At 36.4% G+C, this 23,210-nt stretch overlaps 2 protein-coding genes across 2 annotated transcripts in view; both read left to right on the top strand.

Annotated features, from left to right (window-relative positions):
- The first annotated feature begins 1,457 nt into the window (after positions 1-1,457).
- On the top strand, positions 1,458-7,001 carry LOC132560042 (armadillo repeat-containing X-linked protein 4-like). The gene is made up of 2 exons (XM_060224699.1): positions 1,458-1,505; positions 5,478-7,001. The coding sequence occupies exons 1-2, from the start codon at positions 1,458-1,460 to the stop codon at positions 6,999-7,001; spliced, it is 1,572 nt and encodes a 523-aa protein (XP_060080682.1).
- Positions 7,002-18,174: 11,173 nt separating this feature from the next.
- The window catches only part of LOC132560041 (B-cell lymphoma/leukemia 11B-like), a 97,417-nt gene continuing 92,381 nt past the window's right edge, over positions 18,175-23,210 (top strand). Inside the window, exon 1 of the mRNA XM_060224698.1 lies at positions 18,175-18,226. Within this exon, the coding sequence (XP_060080681.1) occupies positions 18,175-18,226 (52 nt within the window). The remainder of the gene's footprint in view (positions 18,227-23,210) is intronic.

The raw sequence follows: 23,210 nt of genomic DNA, 5'->3' as shown, positions 1-23,210 counted from the left end.
GTTGTACTTCAGTGATGTAGAAGTTGTACGTCAGAGATATACTTCAGTGATGTAACGTTGTACGTCAGAGTTGTACTTCAGTGATGTAGAAGTTGTACGTCAGAGTTGTACTTCAGTGATGTGACGTTGTACGTTAGAGTTGAACTTCAGTGATGTAGAAGTTGTACGTCAGAGATGTACTTAGGTGATGTTGAAGTTGTACGTTAGAGTTGTACTTCAGTGATGTAGAAGTTGTACGTCAGTGATGTTGTTGTTGTACGTCAGAGTTGTACTTCAGTGATGTGACGTTGTACGTCAGAGATGTACTTGAGTGATGTTGAAGTTGTACGTTAGAGTGGTACTTCAGTGATGTGACGTTGTACGTTAGAGTTGTACTTCAGTGATGTAGAAGTTGTACGTCAGAGATGTACTTAGGTGATGTTGAAGTTGTACATTAGAGCTGTACTTGAGTGATGTTGAAGTTGTACGTTAGAGTGGTACTTCAGTGATGTGACGTTGTACGTCAGAGTTGTACTTCAGTGATGTAGAAGTTGTACGTCAGAGATATACTTCAGTGATGTAACGTTGTACGTCAGAGTTGTACTTCAGTGATGTAGAAGTTGTACGTCAGAGTTGTACTTCAGTGATGTGACGTTGTACGTTAGAGTTGTACTTCAGTGATGTAGAAGTTGTACGTCAGAGATGTACTTCAGTGATGTAGAAGTTGTACGTCAGAGATGTACTTAGGTGATGTTGAAATTGTACGTCAGAGTTGTACTTCAGTGATGTGACGTTGTACGTCAGAGTTGAACTTCAGTGATGTGACGTTGTACGTTAGAGTTGTACTTCAGTGATGTGACGTTGTACGTCAGAGTTGTACGTCTGTGATGTTGAAGTTGTACGTTAGAGTTGTACTTCAGTGATGTATGAGTTGTACGTCAGAGTTGTACCTCAGTGATGTTGAAGGTGTACGTCATAGTTGTGCACGAGTTGAAGGCAAGTCAGATTACAGAAGCTCAATTGATGGTCATATTATGAGGTAGTGTTTTCGATCTCGAAATACAAGTTTTTACTGTCTGTCATTACATTACACCTGAATTCACTATACTCAATAGATCAGAGCCAGTGCCAGGGTCTGTCTCCCTGCTTGTAGAAACAGGTCAGTTAGACAAGTTAATGTTGTGTTTAAAATCATAATCATATCTTTCTGTAGTAGTAATTTAAGAAAACGTCATAAAAGCAATGTTTTAACTTTATTGCTAGATTATTCCACATCGTCATAAACAATACGACAGGATTTTCTATTCCTTTACAAATCTGTAATTCCAAAGCAAAGCAATGAAAATGGATAATGGAATAACGATCCTTCAGTAGATGTCAACTGTATTTTATGTGATAGTTAATTTAATATGTTAAAAAGATGAAGAACTATGCAAACACATTTTAGCAATATGGCCTTGACAGAATATTAACAACAGATGGCGCTATCGTCGGAAGCAGGACCTGTCATGGCCGCATTCAGTCAAGTAAATCCTTTTGGGTTTCGAGGTATACGCGACAAGTTGATAATAAATATAGTTAGCTTTAATAGATTCATTGTACCATAACAAACCTGACAGCTATATAAACTAGAAAAAAATTATAAAAACTGTCCCTTTGATGAAAATGAAACAAATGGTAATCGTTACCTCATACTTTCCTAGGAACTGTCCACACATTGTAGTCGGGCTCGGTAACAAGCTTCGCCCAACGCTGGTGTCGTTTGCAACTTGTCGCCGTGTTTGGTAACAAGCGCCGCGGGCCATCTCTTTCATGATTGGGCACGGCGGAAACCCTCGAGCGCAGGTGAGGATTTTAGTTCTACATGCATATTTTAGTTCCAAGACTATAAAACAGAGAAGCTGAGTCAAAAGTAGGGACATATCTATTTCAGATAACCGGGTTAGTTTTACGTAAACAGATAATTCCTGAAAACAAATATAATGGCAGTCGCTTGGCACCCGAAGGTAAATGTAGTTTTAGATGAATGGCTAATTAAAAAAAAAAAAAAAAACCAGTATGACAACTATATGATAGTGACCGTTTTGAAGCATTCGTCCATTTTATCGGTATGCCAATGGAATCTGTGGCCATTAGATGAAAAAAAGGTCCTGAAATTAGTTCGGTAGTAATATTTCCGTAAGTGTTAAAGGTGTTGGACTCATTTGTACATCTCTTACATTGTCCTGAGCAATATCTCTCTCTTAAGACGTCTACAGACGAAAATGTGAAATACACATGTATTGTCCTGTATTGAAGTCAATGACGGAGTGTTGAAACATATATAGCAATAGGATAGGACAGTCTAAGGGTCAATGGTCATTGTAAATGGTCAACTCACTGGATCACATTCAATGTTGTTCTCTTGGTTTGTATAGTTGACGGTACGTCGCTCGTAGAACGAATATCTGTACATCGCTGTTCGCTTTAAGAGAGTCACTTACAATGCTGGTCTAGTGTATTCTGTAGATTTTACAAAGTTGACTATTCTTGTGAAAACGCAATCTAACAATCTGTATTGCCAGGCGCCTGTAATTAAATTATAATATATAGACGCGAATGCTGTATATAAGAGTCTATTAGAGTTACCTCCCCTTGGCAATTATGGGTATAACAAAATGACCTCATTACATATGTATTACATTTAGTGATGTACTGCTAACATTTAAGTTCCGTATCAGGTTTATTGCAGACTAAAGACCTTTCAAAACATTCACAAGATCTCATCTTCTAATTTATTATGCCCATTGATAAGCGATCGCTTAACTAGTGTGCAAATACATTAATTAGGAAAATAAGACTTTTGGGATGAGGGGGAGGATATTCTTATTTATCTTCAGTAATCAGAAGTGAAATTTTACTAAATGTAACTCCCCATGATTTTTGACTTCCGTATCTTAAACCCGGCGGAATGCTTAATCACATTTCGCTAATACAGTGTTCTGAAAAGCACGCGCAAACTGATGTTTATCTTGATCCTTCCGCACAAATTAAAGGTCTCTAGTAAGACCTACTTCGTAAAAACACGAATCATATTGAGATCAGTTTCGTCAATCCTGCCATTTTGTTTCTATTTCCGTATTCCGGGTCTGTATGCAGTGTTGTCTTTATACTTCCACACACCTTTTACCAAGGTCAAGGGAAAGTTTGAAAAGGCTGTTGGTTCCTGCTGAGCTTACACCTGAATCAGTAGCCGCCATCTTGACTAATGCCACTTGGAAAGACTCTTCTGATCAAGTTCTGAGATAGACAGTTAAATTAATATCATAATTTGGAACGTTTATAGCGTTTTCTCGTAAATGCCCAACAACATGTGTCAGTGTGCGCCAGGCACTGGTCGCCATAACGTTTGTGTTTCACTAGCTACAAGTCCGTTACTCTGTAAGCTGTCTTCGGCTTCAAAGAGGAGTTTGTTATGGTGTAATTCAAATGCTATAAATCATATTTGAAATATAAATCATTCGTTTATGATGACCCTTTGAAGATTGGAGGGGTGTATTAGATAACACTCGACTTTGATAAGTTAAAAACTTCCATAGGCGAGAGGGAAAGTTGTGGTTGCACTCTCGCCAAACGTTTAGGGGCCTTAGACCGAAATATTGGGATGGTTTATTTAGTGTTCGTTGCTTCTTTTAAGCATATTATAAGGCGATGATCTATATAACGTGTCTATATAAAGTCGACAGTCCATCAATGTATGCTTCCTGGATATCCCGGTATTATACAGCTGTGTAGTTTCTAACAATAGGTACATGTCAGGTAGTAAAAATTGAACACTTCAAAAGAGTTTAGACACATTATTTTCATTTATTTATTGAATTGGATTATATAAATCTGAAGAACAATACATAGTTGCAAATGTTATTTTTCAGGTTTTCTCACCGCAACTCAAATTTGTTGTGGTATCAATACACATTTCAGTACTTGTAATTTGGTAGCAATTAGTCAGAAATTAATATATCCTCAGTCATTGGTCATTGTAGACGTGCAAGGAAAACGACTTAAAATTTAGCTCAAATGGGCCACAGAAACAGTGAGGTAATGTCATGTCGAGGCGTCAGACTTGTACCGGTCAGAGGCATTCTTGGTAAAGGAGACTTAAATTTATAAACAATGGTTCGAGGCCCTTTTGAGTAGAAGGGCGGGGCCCAATAAAGAAAATTAGGAAATTCTTTTAAAATCCTACCCCTTCTATAGGGAAGATTGGAATTTGACCAAACCTAGTTTAAAAGCTTTCTGTGGTAAAGGGTCCCGGTTCCATGGGGCAGAAGGGGTAGGGTCCAATAGGGGAAATAGAGCATATTCTTTAAAGTTTTTCTTCTTTAAGAAATGTCAGGATGATCAAAACGAAGACTGAAGGGCAGATATATGGAGGGGGGATTCTTTAAATCCTTCAATACAAGGATATTGTCAAAGTTTGGTCTGAAGCATTCTTTTGTGAATGGAACTCAATTCTGTATGAACGCTGAACCTGAATTTCAGCTGACAACAACCGTGGAGGCCAACTAGGCCTCTTGTTTTAAATGAGGTAGCAATGCGTCATTTTTTATGATAGTGTAGCATATATAGATAATTATGAGGGGTTAGTCATACAATTTTAGATATTTGTGAGGGGTTAGTCATACAATATTAGATATTTGTGAGGGGTTAGTCATACAATTTTTTATATTTGTGAGGGGTTAGTCATACAATATTAGATATTTGTGAGGGGTTAGTCATACAATTTTAGATATTTGTGAGGGGTTAGTCATACAATTTTAGATATTTGTGAGGGGTTAGTCATACAATTTTAGATATTTGTAAGGGGTTAGTCATACAATATTAGATATTTGTGAGGGGTTAGTCATACAATTTTAGATATTTGTGAGGGGTTAGTCATACAATATTAGATATTTGTGAGGGGTTAGTCATACAATATTAGATATTTGTGAGGGGTTAGTCATACAATATTAGATATTTGTGAGGGGTTCGTCATACAATTCTATATATTTGTGAGGGGTTAGTCATACAATTTTTTATATTTGTGAGGGGTTAGTCATACAATTTTAGATATTTGTGAGGGGTTAGTCATACAATTTTATATATTTGTGAGGGGTTAGTCATACAATTTTATATATTTGTGAGGGGTTAGTCATACAATTTTAGATATTTGTGAGGGGTTAGTCATACAATTTTAGATATTTGTGAGGGGTTAGTCATACAATTTTAGATATTTGTGAGGGGTTAGTCATACAATTTTAGATATTTGTGAGGGGTTAGTCATACAATTTTAGATATTTGTGAGGGGTTAGTCATACAATTTTAGATATTTGTGAGGGGTTAGTCATACAATTTTAGATATTTGTGAGGGGTTAGTCATACAATTTTATATATTTGTAAGGGGTTAGTTATACAAATTTAGATAAGGCTGACTGTGTTGCCCTGCATCTTGTGATGGGTAAGCAGTATGGATATTAAAGGGTGATGAAAGCAATCAGTTTTCTTGCACAACTTGGGTAGAGGATGAGGTGAGAGGTTCGATCCCTACCTGGATAGAAGATGAGGTGATAGGTTCGATCCTTACCTGGATAGAAGATGAGGTGATAGGTTCAATCCTTACCAGGGTAGAAGATGAGGTGAGAGGTTCAATCCTTACCTGGGTAGAAGATGAGGTGAGTGGTTCAATCCTTACCTGGGTAGAAGATGAGGTGAGAGGTTCAATCCTTACCTGGGTAGAAGATGAGGTGAGTGGTTCAATCCTTACCTGGGTAGAAGATGAGGTTAGAGGTTCAATCCTTACCTGGGTAGAAGATGAGGTGAGAGGTTCAATCCTTACCTGGGTAGAGGATGAGGTGAGTGGTTCAATCCCTACCTGGATAGAAGATGAGGTGATAGGTTCGATCCTTACCTGGATAGAAGATGAGGTGATAGGTTCAATCCTTACCTGGGTAGAAGATGAGGTGAGAGGTTCAATCCTTACCTGGGTAGAAGATGAGGTGAGTGTTTCAATCCTTACCTGGGTAGAAGATGAGGTGAGTGGTTCAATCCTTACCTGGGTAGAAGATGAGGTGAGAGGTTCAATCCTTACCTGGGTAGAAGATGAGGTGAGAGGTTCAATCCTTACCTGGGTAGAGGATGAGGTGAGTGGTTCAATCCCTACCTGGGTAGAAGATGAGGTGAGGGGTTCAATCCTTACCTGGGTAGAGGATGAGGTGAGTGGTTCAATCCTTACCTGGGTAGAAGATGAGGCGAGTGATTCAATCCCTACCTGGGTAGAAGATGAGGCGAGTGGTTCAATCCTTACCTGGGTAGAGGATGAGGTGAGGGGTTCAATCCTTACCTGGGTAGAGGATGAGGTGAGTGGTTCAATCCTTACCTGGGTAGAAGATGAGGCGAGTGATTCAATCCCTACCTGGGTAGAAGATGAGGCGAGTGGTTCGATCCCTACCTGGGTAGAAGATGAGGTGAGAGGTTCGATCCTTATCTGGGTAGAAGATGAGGTGAGAGGTTCAATCCTTACCTGGGTAGAGGATGAGGTGAGTGGTTCAATCCCTACCTGGGTAGAAGATGAGGCGAGTGGATCAATCCCTACCTGGGTAGAAGGTGAGGTGAGTGGTTCAATCCCTACCTGGGTAGAAGATGAGGTGAGTGGTTCAATCCCTACCTGGGTAGAAGATGAGGTGAGAGGTTCGATCCTTATCTGGGTAGAAGATGAGGCGAGTGGTTCAATCCCTACCTGGGTAGAGGATGAGGTGAGTGGTTCCATCCTTACCTGGGTAGAAGATGAGGTGAGAGGTTCGATCCTTATCTGGGTAGAAGATGAGGTGAGAGGTTCAATCCTTACCTGGGTAGAAGATGAGGTAAGTGGTTCAATCCTTACCTGGGTAGAAGATGAGGTGAGAGGTTCAATCCTTACCTGGGTAGAAGATGAGGTGAGAGGTTCAATCCTTATCTGGGTAGAGGATGAGGTGATAGGTTCAATCCCTACCATGGGTAGAGGATGAGGCGAGTGGTTCAATCCTTACCTGGATAGCAGATGAGGCGAGTTTTTAAATCCTTACCTTGGTAGAAGATGAGGCGAGTGGTTCAATCCTTACCTGGATAGAGTTGAGGTGATAGGTTCGATTCATACCTGGAACTGAAATTCTGTACCGTTCTGAGCTTTTGTAGGTATGTTTTTGGGCAAAACACTTTTCATCAGTTGATTTGGATAGGATGCGTCGGACCTCCCGCGTGATAATCTGTGAATCATTAGGTGCTACAAGAAGGAGGCGATAAGCACAACAAGCAAAGCAGTACGTGCTAATTTCTGTTGATAGACAATATATCTCGACTAACTTTGGACTAAAACACATTTGATCGGAATAATACTTATTTTGCGTGCTAACAGCAAATTTTTGAACTCTTTTGATTGGGTGATAATATATCTAGACTAATTAGGAGTGTAAGCAGCTCATTTTTGAACACTTTTGACGGGGTAGTAAGAATCCTGTTGTGTATTCAGAAGAACATGAAACAAAATTTACTTCCCGCCTTGTTTATTAATCAATATGTCTGAATTGGTAGTAATATGAAATATAATGTTGACAGATTTGTAATGTGTCTTGCGTCATCTCGCCCACACTGTGGTTGAGATATGACACTATTATGCACCCCTTTTTCTGTGTGTATAGTCGACCGACCTCAGCAGCTGCCCAGAGACGTAACTTATCTCTTCTTTTGTATGTCCATTCTACCTACAGGTGACGTAAGTAACCGCAAATCACGGTCACATACATAGAAAGAAAGGCTGCATATGTTTTGTGCTGTTTTGAAAGTAATTTTGTATAGACATCTTTAGAAAAAGAAAGAAAGAGGGAGGGAGGGAGGGAGGGAGAAAGGAAGGAAGGAAGGAAGGAAGAGAAAACGAAATTTAGAAGCAGGATATCTGTTAGATATCTGGTTAAAAAAAAGGAAAGGACAGAAGGAAGGAAGGAAGAAAAGAGAGGAAGAAAGAAAGAAAGAAAGGAAGGAAGGAAGGAAGGAAGGAAGGAAGGAAGGAAGGAAAACGAAAGAAAGGAAGTACGATATATGTCGGATGTCTGGTTATCTAATGTAAGAAAAAAAAGAAAGAAAAGAAAGAAGAAAGAAAGAAAGAAAGAAAGAAAGAAAGAAAGAAAGAAAGAAGGAAAACGAAAGAAAGAAGCAGGATATATGTATGAAGTCTGGTTATAAAATGATAGAAAGAAAGAACGGAAGGAAAAAGGAAGGAAGAAAGAAAAAAAAGGAAGAAAGAAGTAGAATGTCTAAGATGTCTGGTTATAAAAAGAATGAAAGAAGTAGTATGTCTGTAAGATGTGTGGTTATAAAAAACCGAGCAAAACATCGTCGCTATCGTTACACTTCTTAGACAGGATATATTTTGTTCGCTTTCAATAAAGATTCGGTAACAAAGAAGGCCGTATATAAAATAATTTACATAGTGTCCCAGCCAGACGGACAGGTGGGAAGTGTCCATTGTAAATGACACAGTTTTGATATAATATGAGAAGTGTCGCTGACTAACTTTTACCTTACGTTAAGTCACTGTCTGGTACACAGGACACAGGATTAACCGCAGTGCCTTATTACGAAATCAAGGTGTCCAGAGTGGGCGATTTAAAGGCCATCGTGTTGTTGGCGGCATATTTGCTTACATAGAATACCCAGACAAATTAAACAAACAACATTTCAGACCCACTTTGTGAAGGTAGCCCAAGTCCGCTCGAAGGTTTTTTGTCCATAGTTTCAATACCGTACAGGGTTTCAATTTTAAATTGCACAATCGGTTTTATCGTAATGAATGAGCTCGCAAGCTGAAACGGCCTTGTTTGATACTGGACTCGGGTGTATGGACAAACGATCAAGTTTTAAATTTCTGAAGCTACATTATGTCGTTTCGTGACAAGCTATTCACAATATTTAAGAGATAGATTTTTAACATCCATGATCATTCACGACACCACGAGTGAGTTTGCATGGATATATTTGGTTTTTTTCAACGATATGAAAAGATCATCAACTTTTTCCCAATCTAGTAAATAATGTTGACAAACGATACTTTGTGAAAAAATCTATAAACGTTAATTAAATATCTACGATATAACACATTTATACATTTCACAGATCCCGAACAATTCACAGAGAGGCACGCTGGTCATATCATTGCACAGTGAACTTAAGGCCGATACTTATCTAACAATGTACCAACGGTAAAGTTAAATGGGTATTGGATATCAAAACTGATTGTATCTCTCAACCTTGTCAGGTAGGCGATTGTAACGTCCGTGATAGCACTTGTCCGTAGATCACGGAGTGTGCAAATGTGTTGTAACCGATGTCAATATCTCCTCAGTCGGCCAGCGAAATCGACACAAAGCCCCGGATGGTTGTCATTATCTCGCTACCCGGTGTCTGCTGTCATTCATAGACTATGGAGCATTATATACGTTTAGAATTTTTCTACTTTTAACCTTGAGATTGTTTTACCCATTTTCGTACAGCAATGATTTTCAATTGTGTGGTGATTTAAATTGATTTAGATCGTCAAGCGACCCAGTACGTGTCTGCGAGTCAGTGGTTATGTCATTCAGAGACACCAGTGTTTTCCTAAGTAACGAATACATACTGCATATACAGAGGCGGTTCCAGGAAGGGGAGGCGGAATGGCAGATGACTACAGGCTTACCCGGGCGGGTTCTTTATATATAAAAATAGCTTACCCGGGGTAGAATGGTACCCATGACTACAAGCTTACTTGTGCGGGAATGGTATGCATGACTCCAATGTTACCCGTGAAGGAATGGTAACCATGACTACCGCTTACCCGGAATTGATTATCGACTCGTCCAGGTAGAAATGGACCCTCGATGACCATCTCAACGGCAAAATGATCAGCTATGGATGGATGGTGGATGGATGGAAATTTGTTTAGAATTTTGTCTAAGCTCGTTAATTCATATAAGTCCGAACCCAAAATGTGCATAAGTGCCTCCAGGTTGAGGTTACTTTGTACGTACAATGTGCACAATTTAAATAGTCATTTTTTGATATTCCAGTTAGCCTGCCTAAGTTTTGTTTCTTTATATATAACTACAGATTTATCTGTAAATATATAAACAAAATCACTTCATCCATCACCTTCAGGTTTTCGAGTCGATACTTTTTTATCGTAACGAAGTCATCTTGATTTGATTTACATACAAGTATCTTCCCACTTGGCCGAGATCCTATGTAAATGAAAGGAAATGGTTTTCAAATAGCGAATCTAAGTTTCTCTTTTATCCACACACACTGGATCAATAGCGCAATAACAAGTTTAATTTTCTCTCGTCATTGTTTCAATTTCTATCTTTAAATAGCCACAATAAAAGCCGTGTTTTAAGAAGGGCAGAATTGTCAATCAATTTTAGAAACGAATGTAAAAATCTAAAAGATGTTGAATTTTATCAAAATATATACCGTAATTTCTTTCGGATTTCTTCACATTTTCTCTTTTGGACAACTTCCAGTCCCTTCATCAGTTATTGTAGATATTTATCTGTAGATATTTTATTTTGTATTTGTTTCGTAATTGTGTTCTGAGAGCAAACATTTTCTATATCTTTGGAATTTTGAATTGTACATTCAGGTACGTTAAAACGTCAGGATTGTTTGGTGTGTGGTATTGATATGCCGTTTGTCCTTAAAGGTGTATCCTACCTGAAATTAAAACGAAAGTTATTTTAGAAGAGTTCCATTTGGTGAAGATTACGAAAATATTCCCTTAAAACTATACAAGAAAATCTATATGGACAAGATCGATGGTATTTTTAATGAGTAATTTTTGTAAAGAAAAGTAATTCTTTTACTAAAACAAATAATAGAAAGATGTACCACAAACACACAAGATAATCTTCAATACAATCCAACATTAACCTGAATGTCGTAAAAAGTCTATCATCTTTTCATATTTGCATCTGAAGTAGAATTAAGATTAATCAAAATTTAGAAGTGAGTTGAAAAAGTGTTTTTGACTTGACATTTATAGCAAATATGAATGCCAGATGATTTTTTAAAGTTGAGACATGGCATTTATAGCAAATATGAAAGTCAGATGAACTTATAAGGGTTTTAAAAAGACAAAAGATGAATAGAGAAAATACGATGAAAAATGAAATATATCCAAATCCTTGTCGTTGCCACTCGAATATGTCTACATTGATTTATACAATGAAATGTGTTTCCGATTCAGCGCAACACTTTTTATAAAATCTAAAGCGTCAAGGTTATATCTCAGAACATATGTACCTTTAAGACGGAGAAAGACACCAAACTACAGATCGTAGTTTCGTCGTTACAGTAGAAAATTGATGGAAACATGGAACCAGTAAGACTGACCTTTAATTCACTTCTCACTTCATTCAGAATTATTATTTAACTTTTCAGCATAGCTTAAACTTATTTAATACCAAAATCACATTTGTAGATGAGGTAAAAATTATTGTAATTTATCAACCACTGTTCCTCATATACATTCACGATACAGCCAAGTCAGTAATACAGTATATCAGATATAGACAAATAATGGCTCCGGAGTCCGTACATAAAAGTTCGATATTTCGCCTATAAGAGTCACTGTTTTCTGCAAAAGCATTGTATACTATAAAATTAAAGATTGTCTGCAAACTTACCGTACGGCGTACACTGAAGAAATTGTTTCCTTATAAACAATCATATATTCTTGCCTGAACCATACAGGTGTAAACACCGTACGATACTAAATAACAACTAGTCATATATTCTTACCTGAACCATACAGGTGTAAACACCGTACGATACTAAATAACAACTAGTCATATATTCTTACCTGAACCATACAGGTGTAAACACCGTACGATACTAAATAACAACTAGTCATATATTCTTACCTGAACCATACAGGTGTAAACACCGTACGATACTAAATAACAACTAGTCATATATTCTTACCTGAACCATACAGGTGTAAACACCGTACGATACTAAATAACAACTAGTCATATATTCTGATTTATACATTAAGATTTTAAAAAAAACTTAAACAATGATACACGTATAAAACTGCAAATAATTCTTATAAGGATAATCATCTCCATAGAAACCAAATATTGAAGAATTGCCGTTAGAGAATTTGTACAAATCGTACAAGATAGAATCGATATAAATAATGTAACTAAGGATATACTTTATAAAAAGACCGAAACGATCAAAGAAAAATAATGATAAATAATAAATAGTATATAATACTGCTTACACTATCGCTATTACTACATATTTATCGTTAAATTATCTATACTCAAATTGTTAGAGTAAATGAAATAAAAAACAAACAAAAAATAAAAAAGTATCCCCCTCCCACCATAAAACACAAACAACAACAATAACAAAACAAAAAACACACACAAACAAAATAACAGAAAAGGAAATAAATAAAAAAAAACACAAAACACACAAAAAAGAAAGGAAAAACACAAATAAAAAAACACACAAACGTTTCATTGTTCACACACTGATAGAAACACGTTAACCGGATCATGTATGTATCTTACAAATTATTAAATATATGTATATATAAACATCTGTTACAATTATAAATAACAAATACAACTAGCTGATATTCTCGTAAGTTTAAACACAATCAATATTTATATTGAACGATTTTCTAATGTAAAGCATCGGCAGTAATATTTTAAACGAAAGATGATTTCATTGAAATTTTGTCATAAATACCATTTACTGAAGATAAACATATACAAAACATTTATATGTACAAGTTTTACATACCCACAGTTTTAACTAATCATGTATGAAACTGTTACGCGTGATTTGGTAAGAGAGATTATTGGGGTTAAGATATCAACATGCAAACGGATAAGAAATTTAATTCATTTTCATGTTTTTATATTTCAGATTACAGAGAAATGTCATTCATAAGTACATAGCTGATATGTAGACATTGCTAGCTTAATTTTAGAAGTAACATCAAAATATCACCTTCACAGTCAGCGATCCTTTGGGAAATTTCTTAATATTTATAGGTCATAAAATAATTTTTTTATCATTGAAATAGAATTTATTTTAAACCGAAATTTATTTTTAAACAATGAAATTTTCATCGGAGTGATTAACTATATAATACATTTAACAAAACGGTAACAAAATTAATTCCATCCCTCTCCAGCTCATTAACATGTTACCGCCTTGAAAAAATCGATTGATCACAAATTAACGAAAAAATATATGAAACAATGGTTTATGGCTCTCATTGTTAAGTTAATTTAAAATCCAAGCTAGTATTCAATCTGTTTAATACAATGAATATTGGACGTACATTTAAAAAAAAAAAAAAAAAACGCTGACTAAAACTTAATCCGTGTCCACGTCAGAATAAGTGTATTTCACTTACGATACTTTTGCCTCAGCTGAAAATATATACGATAGAGATTTTTCCATGTTTTAAGCTGTTACAAATGTATTATTGTTTATCTTCATCGTGTTGTCGAGACAACTGGTCAAGTTCAAATCGGACGGTTTACATTTTAAAATACATTAATCAATAATTGTATTACATGTCACGCAAAATATATACAATCCAATGAAGAATTTAATAAGAAATCAATAAATATTGCCATGCCTGAGTTGGCTTACACGACACTTTTGTAGGTAAAATACATTTATTCCACAGAATTGAGACAGTTATTGCAATGTAAATGATCGTTTCATTCACACTTGATACAAGCTGATAAGATAACAGCCCCAAGGCACACGTAGTAGCCAAGCGCGTGGCCGGAGCGTTATTGACTCCAACTGACCACTCTATCGAGGCGGTAATAGCATCAGGTGTACACAGCACTTTGTTAACTGTGAGTCAATTGACCACCAGAGTGACCAGTCTGTATCTCTACTGGAAGGAAATAACGATATGGGCCGCAGCATTGAACTATGATTTATATACTTTAACTTCCAAACGTAAAGAGTTGATAGTTCTTTTAAAGATATTTATAGACATTTCGGAAAGTATGTACTATTTATTACAATGTGTTACTTCCAATATACTTGTAAGTGTTTTCAAACAAAACGTCGGAAGACTATTTTTAAAAAGTGCATGGGTACTGACCATGACTGTATTTAACCAATTCTGCGCGAATTTTTTTTATACTATGTTATCGAAGGTACAAAATTAATGCATTATTTTCTATCAGTTCCGTAGATACTGTGTGTTATAAAAATGTTATTCACCGTTAAACAGAAATATAACAGTTTCTATCAGTTCCATAGGTACTCTGTTATAAAATGTTATTCACCGTTAAACAGAAATATAACAGTTTCTATCAGTTCCATAGGTACTCTGTTATAAAATGTTATTCGCCGTTAAACAGAAATATAACAGTTTCTAGCGGTTTCATTGGTACTGTGTTCTACAATGTAATTCACTGTTAAACATAATCAAAGTACATAACTGTGTTACACAATGTAATTATAACAGTATTTCCTAGCAGTTCCGTAGGTACTGTGTGTTATACAATGTGATTCACTATTACACAAGAATGAGATATTTTTTAAAAGTTCCGAAGGTACTGTGTGTTATACAATGTAATTCACTGTTAACAATGAAAGCCGTTCCCTGTATATTTTACAGTGTCAAACATCATACAAGATTTTATACATCATATTATACATTACAATACACTGCTTAACATACCAATGAGTAAACAATGTTTCGTCTGCTGTATTCAACAATGTATCTATCTCAATTTCAAGTATTTTCCCCCGCATATTAAGAAATGATATATTTCATTACCGAACCATTTCTCACTTTTCCTATATTACAAAACAAAATAAAGTTTTGCTGATGTTTTAAAACTATTTTTCAGTATCACACTATATAGGTTTTGTCCAATAATGTTGTACTTTTGTCTTGTAATTTGAAACAATGTATTGTTTTGTTTAATTAGATAGTATTTTTAGGTAACATCATGGAAAATTGTTTTTTACAATACGTGTATATCGTATTTTCGAATACCACGAAATTCATAAATCAAACATGTGGTTTGTATTTTACCCTTTTTTCCAATAACGTTTATCATGAATAATTAAAACAATAATTTGATGATGATGATGATGATGATGATGATGATGATGATGATGATGATGATGATGATGATGATGCATTTGGTCACTTCTTTGAACTTCGTATTGTTTTATATCTCTTACGGTAAAATTGGGATGTAACGCTGTTACATATTATCACCGGAACCTGAGAACGTGCTTTCATTATTTGGAGCTGATTCTTATTTGAAATAGTTTATTTATGTACGATAGAATATATTTCATTTCCTTAATCCCGATCTTCCTTAACTGACTTGTCTTCACATGTATATCAGAAATATAGAATTGACAGTCGCATAAATTCCTCCCACGAATCATTTTATCGTACTAAACAAATTATTAACACCAGTAAGCCTTTAAACTGGATTTATAACTTATTCACAGCTAGAAATTGCAAATATTGAAAACTATATTTAAAAAGATAACACATGTTATATAATGATGCCTGCGAATTGATTATGTTATAGCGGAGTTACCTAATCCAGGCTTTACGATTCAATGATATAATATCGATGCAGTACGAATTGCCTCCCCTTGCCCTATAGGCATCGTTACGTATTGAGCACGAGCGCGTACCGTTATCACAATATTATTGTGTAAACACGAGCCGATCTGGGATACCTTCTATAAACAAACACACGTGCCTGGTATACATCATGGTCTCTGGACGCTTATATCCTCGTTTCGTCCAGATTGACCACTGGTCAAATAAATAAATAAAGTTTCAATGGTTATGTTATTTACTAAGCAAAGCACATTGGAATTATTACTGTATTGTTTTATTTAACTATTTGAGGTATATACATTAAATAAAAATCCGTATCTATATGCAATAAAACAAATCCCTTATCTGTTGCCTATATAATGAATTTTTCTGGGAACATCATGGTCAAGCAGTACTCAAGCTAGATTTCTGAATAGCCTAATCAATGTGTCAGAAACTATATTATATATGTAGGAAACGCAGTCATGTTTTTGGAAAATAATAAAACAATTTGGGATTATTTCACTGCCGTGGTCAGTTTGTGGTCCAATAAATTGTTTAGCATTTTCTCTTTAACCATCAAATTCAAAACAGTCTCGCGCGTATTGGTCAGCGCAGTGGTCAGTGAGATCCACTGGTCAGCTGATAGTAGGTCACGAGGCCAATAAATAATTAGCACCTAACAGTCTTCACCTGGGGCGATATCGCATCGTCTGGACACACACTGGTCATTTCGGGTCAGTATAGAATCGCTCCGGCCAGACGTACTGGCCGAAGCTTAATCGACCGTAGCTAATCCAATGTTGTGATAATTGCTGTTGACCGCACAGCTGGAAACGATCACCTCACTCAATACCGGGGAAGATAAGCCGCTAGGTTCCGTTATGGTCAAGCTTGTCCTTAGCTGACCCTTACCTTGACCTTAGGCTAGAGTACTAGTGGACAAGCGTGTCCTGAACTGACCTCGCTTTCCGCGCGCGGATAAGGTACACATTATATAGGCTTCTAGTTGCAGGCTTTTGCAACCAAGAGTTTGGAGATACACTTTAAAAAAGTTCATTTCAACGCCATCAATATAAAATTATAATATAAAATTTGAGCGTGGCTTATATATCATGTGATTTATCAACGTTTTCTCTCTTAGTGGAGTACTTTTATATATATATCTCATCACTCGATACCAATCATTAATTCTTTGACAGTGTTCCGTGAACCACACAGATATTTCACGCGGGTGACTTATCTCGGTGCTATAAAACTGGAGAAAATTACAGGAAGTCTGCCTTATTCTACATTGTGTGTCCAAAGATTCAATCATGTAGAGATGAAAGCAAAAAAAAAATAATCCGATTTAACTATAAGTGTTAAAAGGCACAATTTTACTGCATCCGTGTCCCGTTGGAGTATCTACATTACTATATATGCGCAACCAACACTAGTAAGTATAATTATTGTCACTTTTTTCCCTTTATTTTCAATGTTTGATCTACCAAGCAAAGCCGCCGGTAGCAGTTCCTCTGTTTAACCCGATACAATTTATTCGGAGTTAATATTGAGTATCATGCAGATTATACATATGGAATCGTCTGGACAGTGTGTTTTTTTAAACTCAACTTATATGTGATGACCTAACAAATAGTAAGAACATTGCGAGTACATGATCGACATTGTTTTCCTGTGCGAGTCGACCAGTTTTACACTAGTGTGCACAGCCATGCTATATAGTGACCATACCTCTTTCTACCGCCCTGGCAAGCTCTGTGCAGGAATACTGCCCATGATGTAAACCAGCGTAATGTTGCGCACACCTATCACCCCCTTGGTTGAAGTAGACTGTGCCGGTCGACGGGGTCATTTGCCTGTAACCCATATTACGGGCCACCACGCTTCAGTTGACCGCAGTATTTCCCGGCGTACTGACGACATCCTCGCGGTTACTTTTTAGCAAAATATGACTATCATTTAAAAAGTAACAGACCAATTGTCAAATATATACTTACTTTCATAAATGTGAAGTCGCTGGTCATAGCAGTCACTGACTTAACAAACCAGTCCGCGGATTGTATACACTGGACTGAAAAATGTTGGCTTACCAGCACCACATGTTTCTCAGTATGTGTTAAGGCTCATATACTGATTGTGTTGTTGTTCACAACAGGAAAAGTAAGGAAGGTGTGGATGAAGTGACCACAACACAAGGTTTATCATTAATAAACACTTTTTCTTTCTTATTTAACATTGGATGGTACGAGTAGCTACACATTTACCTGTGTAGTGGCTAACTGGTCAATCGAGTTGTTTATTTACGTGTGAGCGGTCAGTGGCTCGGGCGACCTCAAGTGACCCTGGTGGCCAGACGCATCGTGTCCTCATGAGGTGAAGGGTGTATGTGGAAGACAGAAGAAGCAGGGATAAGTAAATTTAAGGAAGGTGCTGGTCGAGTTTTCCCATGATTCAGCTTACACAGTCCGCCATCTTTGTTGATAGTCTTTGTCCAGATGTAATACTTTGGTGGAGATCACCGTTTTAATGATCAAATCAACGCTATGTCGCGACGAAAACAGGGAAGACCGCAACAGAGGAAAGCACTGGACTCACGTAAGTAATTTTTACACCCAGAAATGTGTAGAAAGTTGTTTTATTCACTGTCAAACTGAGGCCATTTTTCTGACCAGTTCAATGGACACGGTCCGTACACTTCGCGCTGAGGCAGGACCAGACGGGCCTAGCCGCTCCCATGTTGCACCAAGTTACGTAGATCACTAAGCTGGGGTCTGTTTTCACAATTAAAACACAGGATCTTCAATTCCATCACGTGCTATGTTGTTTTCAAAGAAATAGAAAACTTAAAGGTTCACAGGTGAAATACCGAAAGTAGCCACGCTGAAAACATACTATGTGTCAAAAAAGGTCACCACAGGAATGTCTCTTGTCTCGTAACTCCAATAACTTGCTTTTAAAACTTTTGATCAAAAATGGCAGTTTGATTTTTAGTTAATTTTAAACACGTTGTTTTTGTTTATATATTCCTATACTATTTGAAATACAGGTAAAACTAGTTAAAATGAGCTCCCGCCGCTAAACTGACGAGAGGCGTTCATAGAAACAGAATATGACGCTCGTGTGTGGTTTAAAGATTGTTGAACAGGGAATCACTGTGAAGAAAAAAAATATTTTCATGTCTGATGAAAACGACAACATCATAACGAGCATTTTAGTTTTACCGGAAAACTAATCGTTCAACCAATGAGATAACACTGATTGGGGTATTGTAGTCTGACTTGGTGCTCTGTAGCTGTACTTCTTTCCATTCTGCTTTCATTCCTGTTTCATGGACTTTGTAACACTTCTAAGTGAGTATTTGGTGAGTTAAAACATTATTTTACTAATTAGTGATATTTTTAAGAAGCTGTCAAGTATTTTAGAGTAATTTGTAACAAATATTATGAACCTGCATTCTCCTATTTATCAGTTGAAATAGCGAGCACTGACGTTTTCAGACAGACGTTTGTGATGATATCATATTTTGATATTAGAGATCAGTTTCTTCTTAAAGATTTCGAAAATTGACAGCATATATACTTTGATTTTTATTTTTATTACATAAATACATGGGACATGAAAGGAGTTAATTTTAACAAACACCTCAGCTAGGAGATATTGATAGTTATAAATGATACATCTGTTTTTATCATTGAACATTCAAGTTATCAGTCAATGTCAGTTTAATTTTTCAGACATGACTTTTTTGTTAGATGACAAGCAAATAATTAATTGGATTGTTTAACACATAATGATTTCCTTTGAAGATTTGAATCTTCAAAATCTTCAATCAATTTTATTTTTAAATTAACATTACTGCACGATAATGACAACAGGGAAATTTGATACAATATAGGTTTTATGGTGACCATCAGGAAATTATGTAAAATAATTGATAATTATTTATGAACATACAATGTATAACAAAAATTATACAATGTATATGTAGATTACTGGGCCTCAGTTTTCTTTTTTTTCTTTTAAATTACTATTTACATTTTGACTAGTAAGTTTGAATATAAATAATGTTTTTATGTTGCTATCATCTTGATATCTAATATATATGTATTTAAGTTGGTACATTTTATCTATGAGGTAAATTTACTTATTTACTTATATTTATATATATTAACTATTTCTTCTGTCGATGAGCACCTGTTTTTAACATGTGTTTGTTAACTTGCCAAAGTCATTAAAAATAAGGTAAGGGTGTATAACTATTGTGTATATTCTTAACCTGTTTCATTAAATGTTAAAATTATCATTAAAGGTAAAAAAAGGATTAGAATTAAGGTTGAAAATTTATCTTTGATGGGTCCTGTTGATTGCTTAAAAGTCAGGGCCAAGGTGGTATGAAGAAACTCCTTTTATAAACAAAACTTCTGTTTGTTGTTTCTCAGCTGTAGTAAAAGCATACCTGTGTCACTTTTTATTAATATTCAAACAAGAGAAGGTACTTTAAAATATTTTTCTGCTGTGTATGATTTTTTTAAAAGAACTCAGGAAATGATGTAAGCATTTGAAATAAGTTCAGATTCACAGTGTTAGCCACTTGAAATCTATTCAGTAGTAATCCCCTTCCCAGACAGTGTAAACCTAGTAGTTTTCAGGTTCTGTTTGCTTACTGCACCAGTGGTACACCGGCCCGCTAGGCTAGTTGGTGTGGGTACACATTAGGAGTCAGGTCATGTGTAGGGGTTACACAGAATTGAGTAATGCTAGATAAGCAGTGAGGACCCAGTTATATGGCTGACCCCTCACGTAGGTCCTGTTCTAAATCTCATATTTGTCGACCAGTGCGCAGCTTTTCTTTGGCCTGCGCACTTGTGCCGATAGCCTCACACCGATAGCCTTGTCACCTGAGCGAGGTGCACACATCTACCCTATGTCCTGCAGTACCCAGCACTTGCACCCACGCCTGCGTTGCGCAGTAACACACACGAGCCGGACCTTCCTGGTTTAACTATGTGGCCTGAACTATTACAGTATTACTCATTTTGTTGTTCAGAATAAATAATTAGAAAGTGTGGTAACGTTCCATAGATTTCAATTCTTTTTAAAATATAAAAATATTGACACACGTCTGCGCTGAGTATTTACAAGCTTTTCCATATGAAATTATAAGTAATCTGATGATGGTGCTGAGGATTGGTTGGTTTTTTGGAGAGGGATATGTTTATGACCAGGAAATCATGATATGGTTTTAGCATGGGGGTGTCTCGATAGTCGACTTTCTGTGCACCACTGGTGTATATATGTATGCACCTTGTGCAGTGGAGTGGATAGGTGTAGTTTGAAACTAAAACACCCATTTTATTGTGGATCAATGGAGACACTTGGTATTCAAGGTTGACAGAAGGACAGGGTACCATGTAGAAAGGTCAGGAAGGCCACCATATACAGACAAGCATTAAGGTTTTTAAGGTAGGGTCTGTTTGGGGTGCACTAGGCCAATAGAGGAAACTGCTGCTAAAGTCTATTAGCAGGTTTGTTATAGGTCATGTTAGAAAGGAAATTTAAGAATAAAAAACAGAAAAAAAGAATGGCTAGAGTTTTACTTCTTCACCAGGTGACATACAAAACTGTGGTGAAATAAACCTACATCTTATGAACATTTATCTCTGAAAGTTAAGTACTTCCTGAAAAAACTGGCTTGTCCCCTCCATGGCCCCAGGGGTGGGTGTTTGGTGCAGTGCAGATTCGCTGCACCGATTGGTCAGCTGCAGGAATTTTTTGAAAGACTCCTGCGGCTTTAGTGTTATATTTGAAGTGATAACATGCCTTACATTTGGTATATTTTTGATCAACTCGGGGTGACATGCAAGCAGGGTTGCCTGGTTTTTAACCTTGGCTGTGGAATTTGAGACCGTTAGGCAATCACAGTGTTGTGTAGCTGTAGGGAGGGGGAAAGTTAGATCATCGCCAGGCTACCAGATGGAATAGAGGCTAAAAGAGGCCCTGTCGGAAATATTTTGTCTGCATGGGCAGCCTGGTTCTCATGGGGGTCCTGCCAGAGTTGGAGGAGGTTGGATTGGGGGAGGGGAAATATGGGAAAGCATGGTTAGGTACAGACGCAGAAGAGGTCAGAGTTCACCGTTCAAAGGTGTCACACTGCCAAAATGTTCATGGCTTTTTGGTCTGTAAAATTAAAAAGATGTCTGTTGGTCATGGATTATCTTGGAAAATTTAGACCAATTAGATAACTTTGAGTAAGCAATTGCTCCTAGACAGCATAAGTATGTTGTCAGTCTTTGCTAATAATTTATAGAATGTTGTTGTCTATAGTGTCACACAAACCCAATTTGTTTTTTACCTTACCTGATGGTCATTTTTGGGGTTTCTTTTGTGTCCTTTAAAATTTTGGATCAAGATCAAATGATGAATATTTGAACAAAATTTAAATAAAAGCCGCTTCCTTCATATTGAAAAGAAACTGTATTCAGATACAAAAGGAAGACTTTATGTTATGACGCATAATGCAATTAATATAAGGAAGACTTCTATTTTAACGATCTATCGTAAAGGTGTTAAGTCATGTGACCATCGTTAACAATGTTCTTGGTTAGGCCGGAGTTCAGCCTCATCTCCAACTTGCATCTGTCATTGAAGAAGTCGGTGACACATGGTTGCCATGGTGTTGCTTGGCCTCTGCCAACTCATGATTTATTTGTGGGGAATTTCAATGTATTTGATGGATTGAAAATAGGAAAAAAAGGCCTGATGCAAGATATTAGGATAGGGTTTTACTTCTTTTGACCACATGGAACCTTAAAGACTCAATCTGTTCAATTTCTATATGAATATTCACATAGTCCGGCAAGAAACAGATATTATAATTAGTTAAAAAATGTTCAAACATGTGAGTGAAACTTCATGTTTGAAAATTTTCAATGTTACCCCAGAAAGAGAAATATAACAATATTTGTAGACCTTCATGTATTTTTTCTTTATTTATTGGCACTTGTTTAATGAATCAAGCAAAAAGATGTAATAGTGACAATGAATACTTAAGATCAATCTGATTCGTAGTAGTTTAGTGATTATTTTCCTAGTATTCCAATGTTTTCTGTGAGTTGTAGATTATAAGTAGGAATAACAGGGTATTACCTTCTTCCCCATCACTTTTTTTGCCTTCAAGTGATGGCAAATATTGTGTGTGAAATTATGTAATAATATCTCTGTAAATGACGATAAAGTTTCTTTTGACAGAGTTCTGTATCTAAAGTGCTGACAGAGTTCTGTATCTAAAGTACTGACAAAGTTCTGTATCTAAAGTACTGACAAAGTTCTGTATCTAAAGTACTGACAGAGTTCTGTATCTAAAGTGCTGACAGAGTTCTGTATCTAAAGTGCTGATAGAGTTCTGTATCTAAAGTACTGACAAAGTTCTGTATCTAAAGTGCTGACAGAGTTCTGTATCTAAAGTACTGACAGAGTTCTGTATCTTAGGTAAAGACAAAGTTTTGTACAAAGTGATGCATGAATGGTGACAAAGTTCTGTATCTAAAATTCTGACAAAGTTCTGTATCTAAAATACTGA

The sequence above is a fragment of the Ylistrum balloti genome, unplaced genomic scaffold (genome assembly GCF_031769215.1).
Source record: "Ylistrum balloti isolate Yb309-2 unplaced genomic scaffold, AGI_CSIRO_Ybal_v1 Utg371004, whole genome shotgun sequence".
NCBI lineage: Eukaryota > Metazoa > Mollusca > Bivalvia > Pectinida > Pectinidae > Ylistrum > Ylistrum balloti.
This window is presented reverse-complemented; position numbering and strand designations above follow the sequence as displayed.

Coding starts and splice junctions, on each gene's coding strand:
- LOC132560042 (XM_060224699.1), top strand. CDS start 1,458: ATGGCGCTATCGTCGGAAGCAGGACCTGTCATGGCCGCATTCAGTCAA. Junction 1,506..5,477: donor TCATGGCCGCATTCAGTCAA/GTAAATCCTTTT, acceptor TGGATATTAAAG/GGTGATGAAAGCAATCAGTT.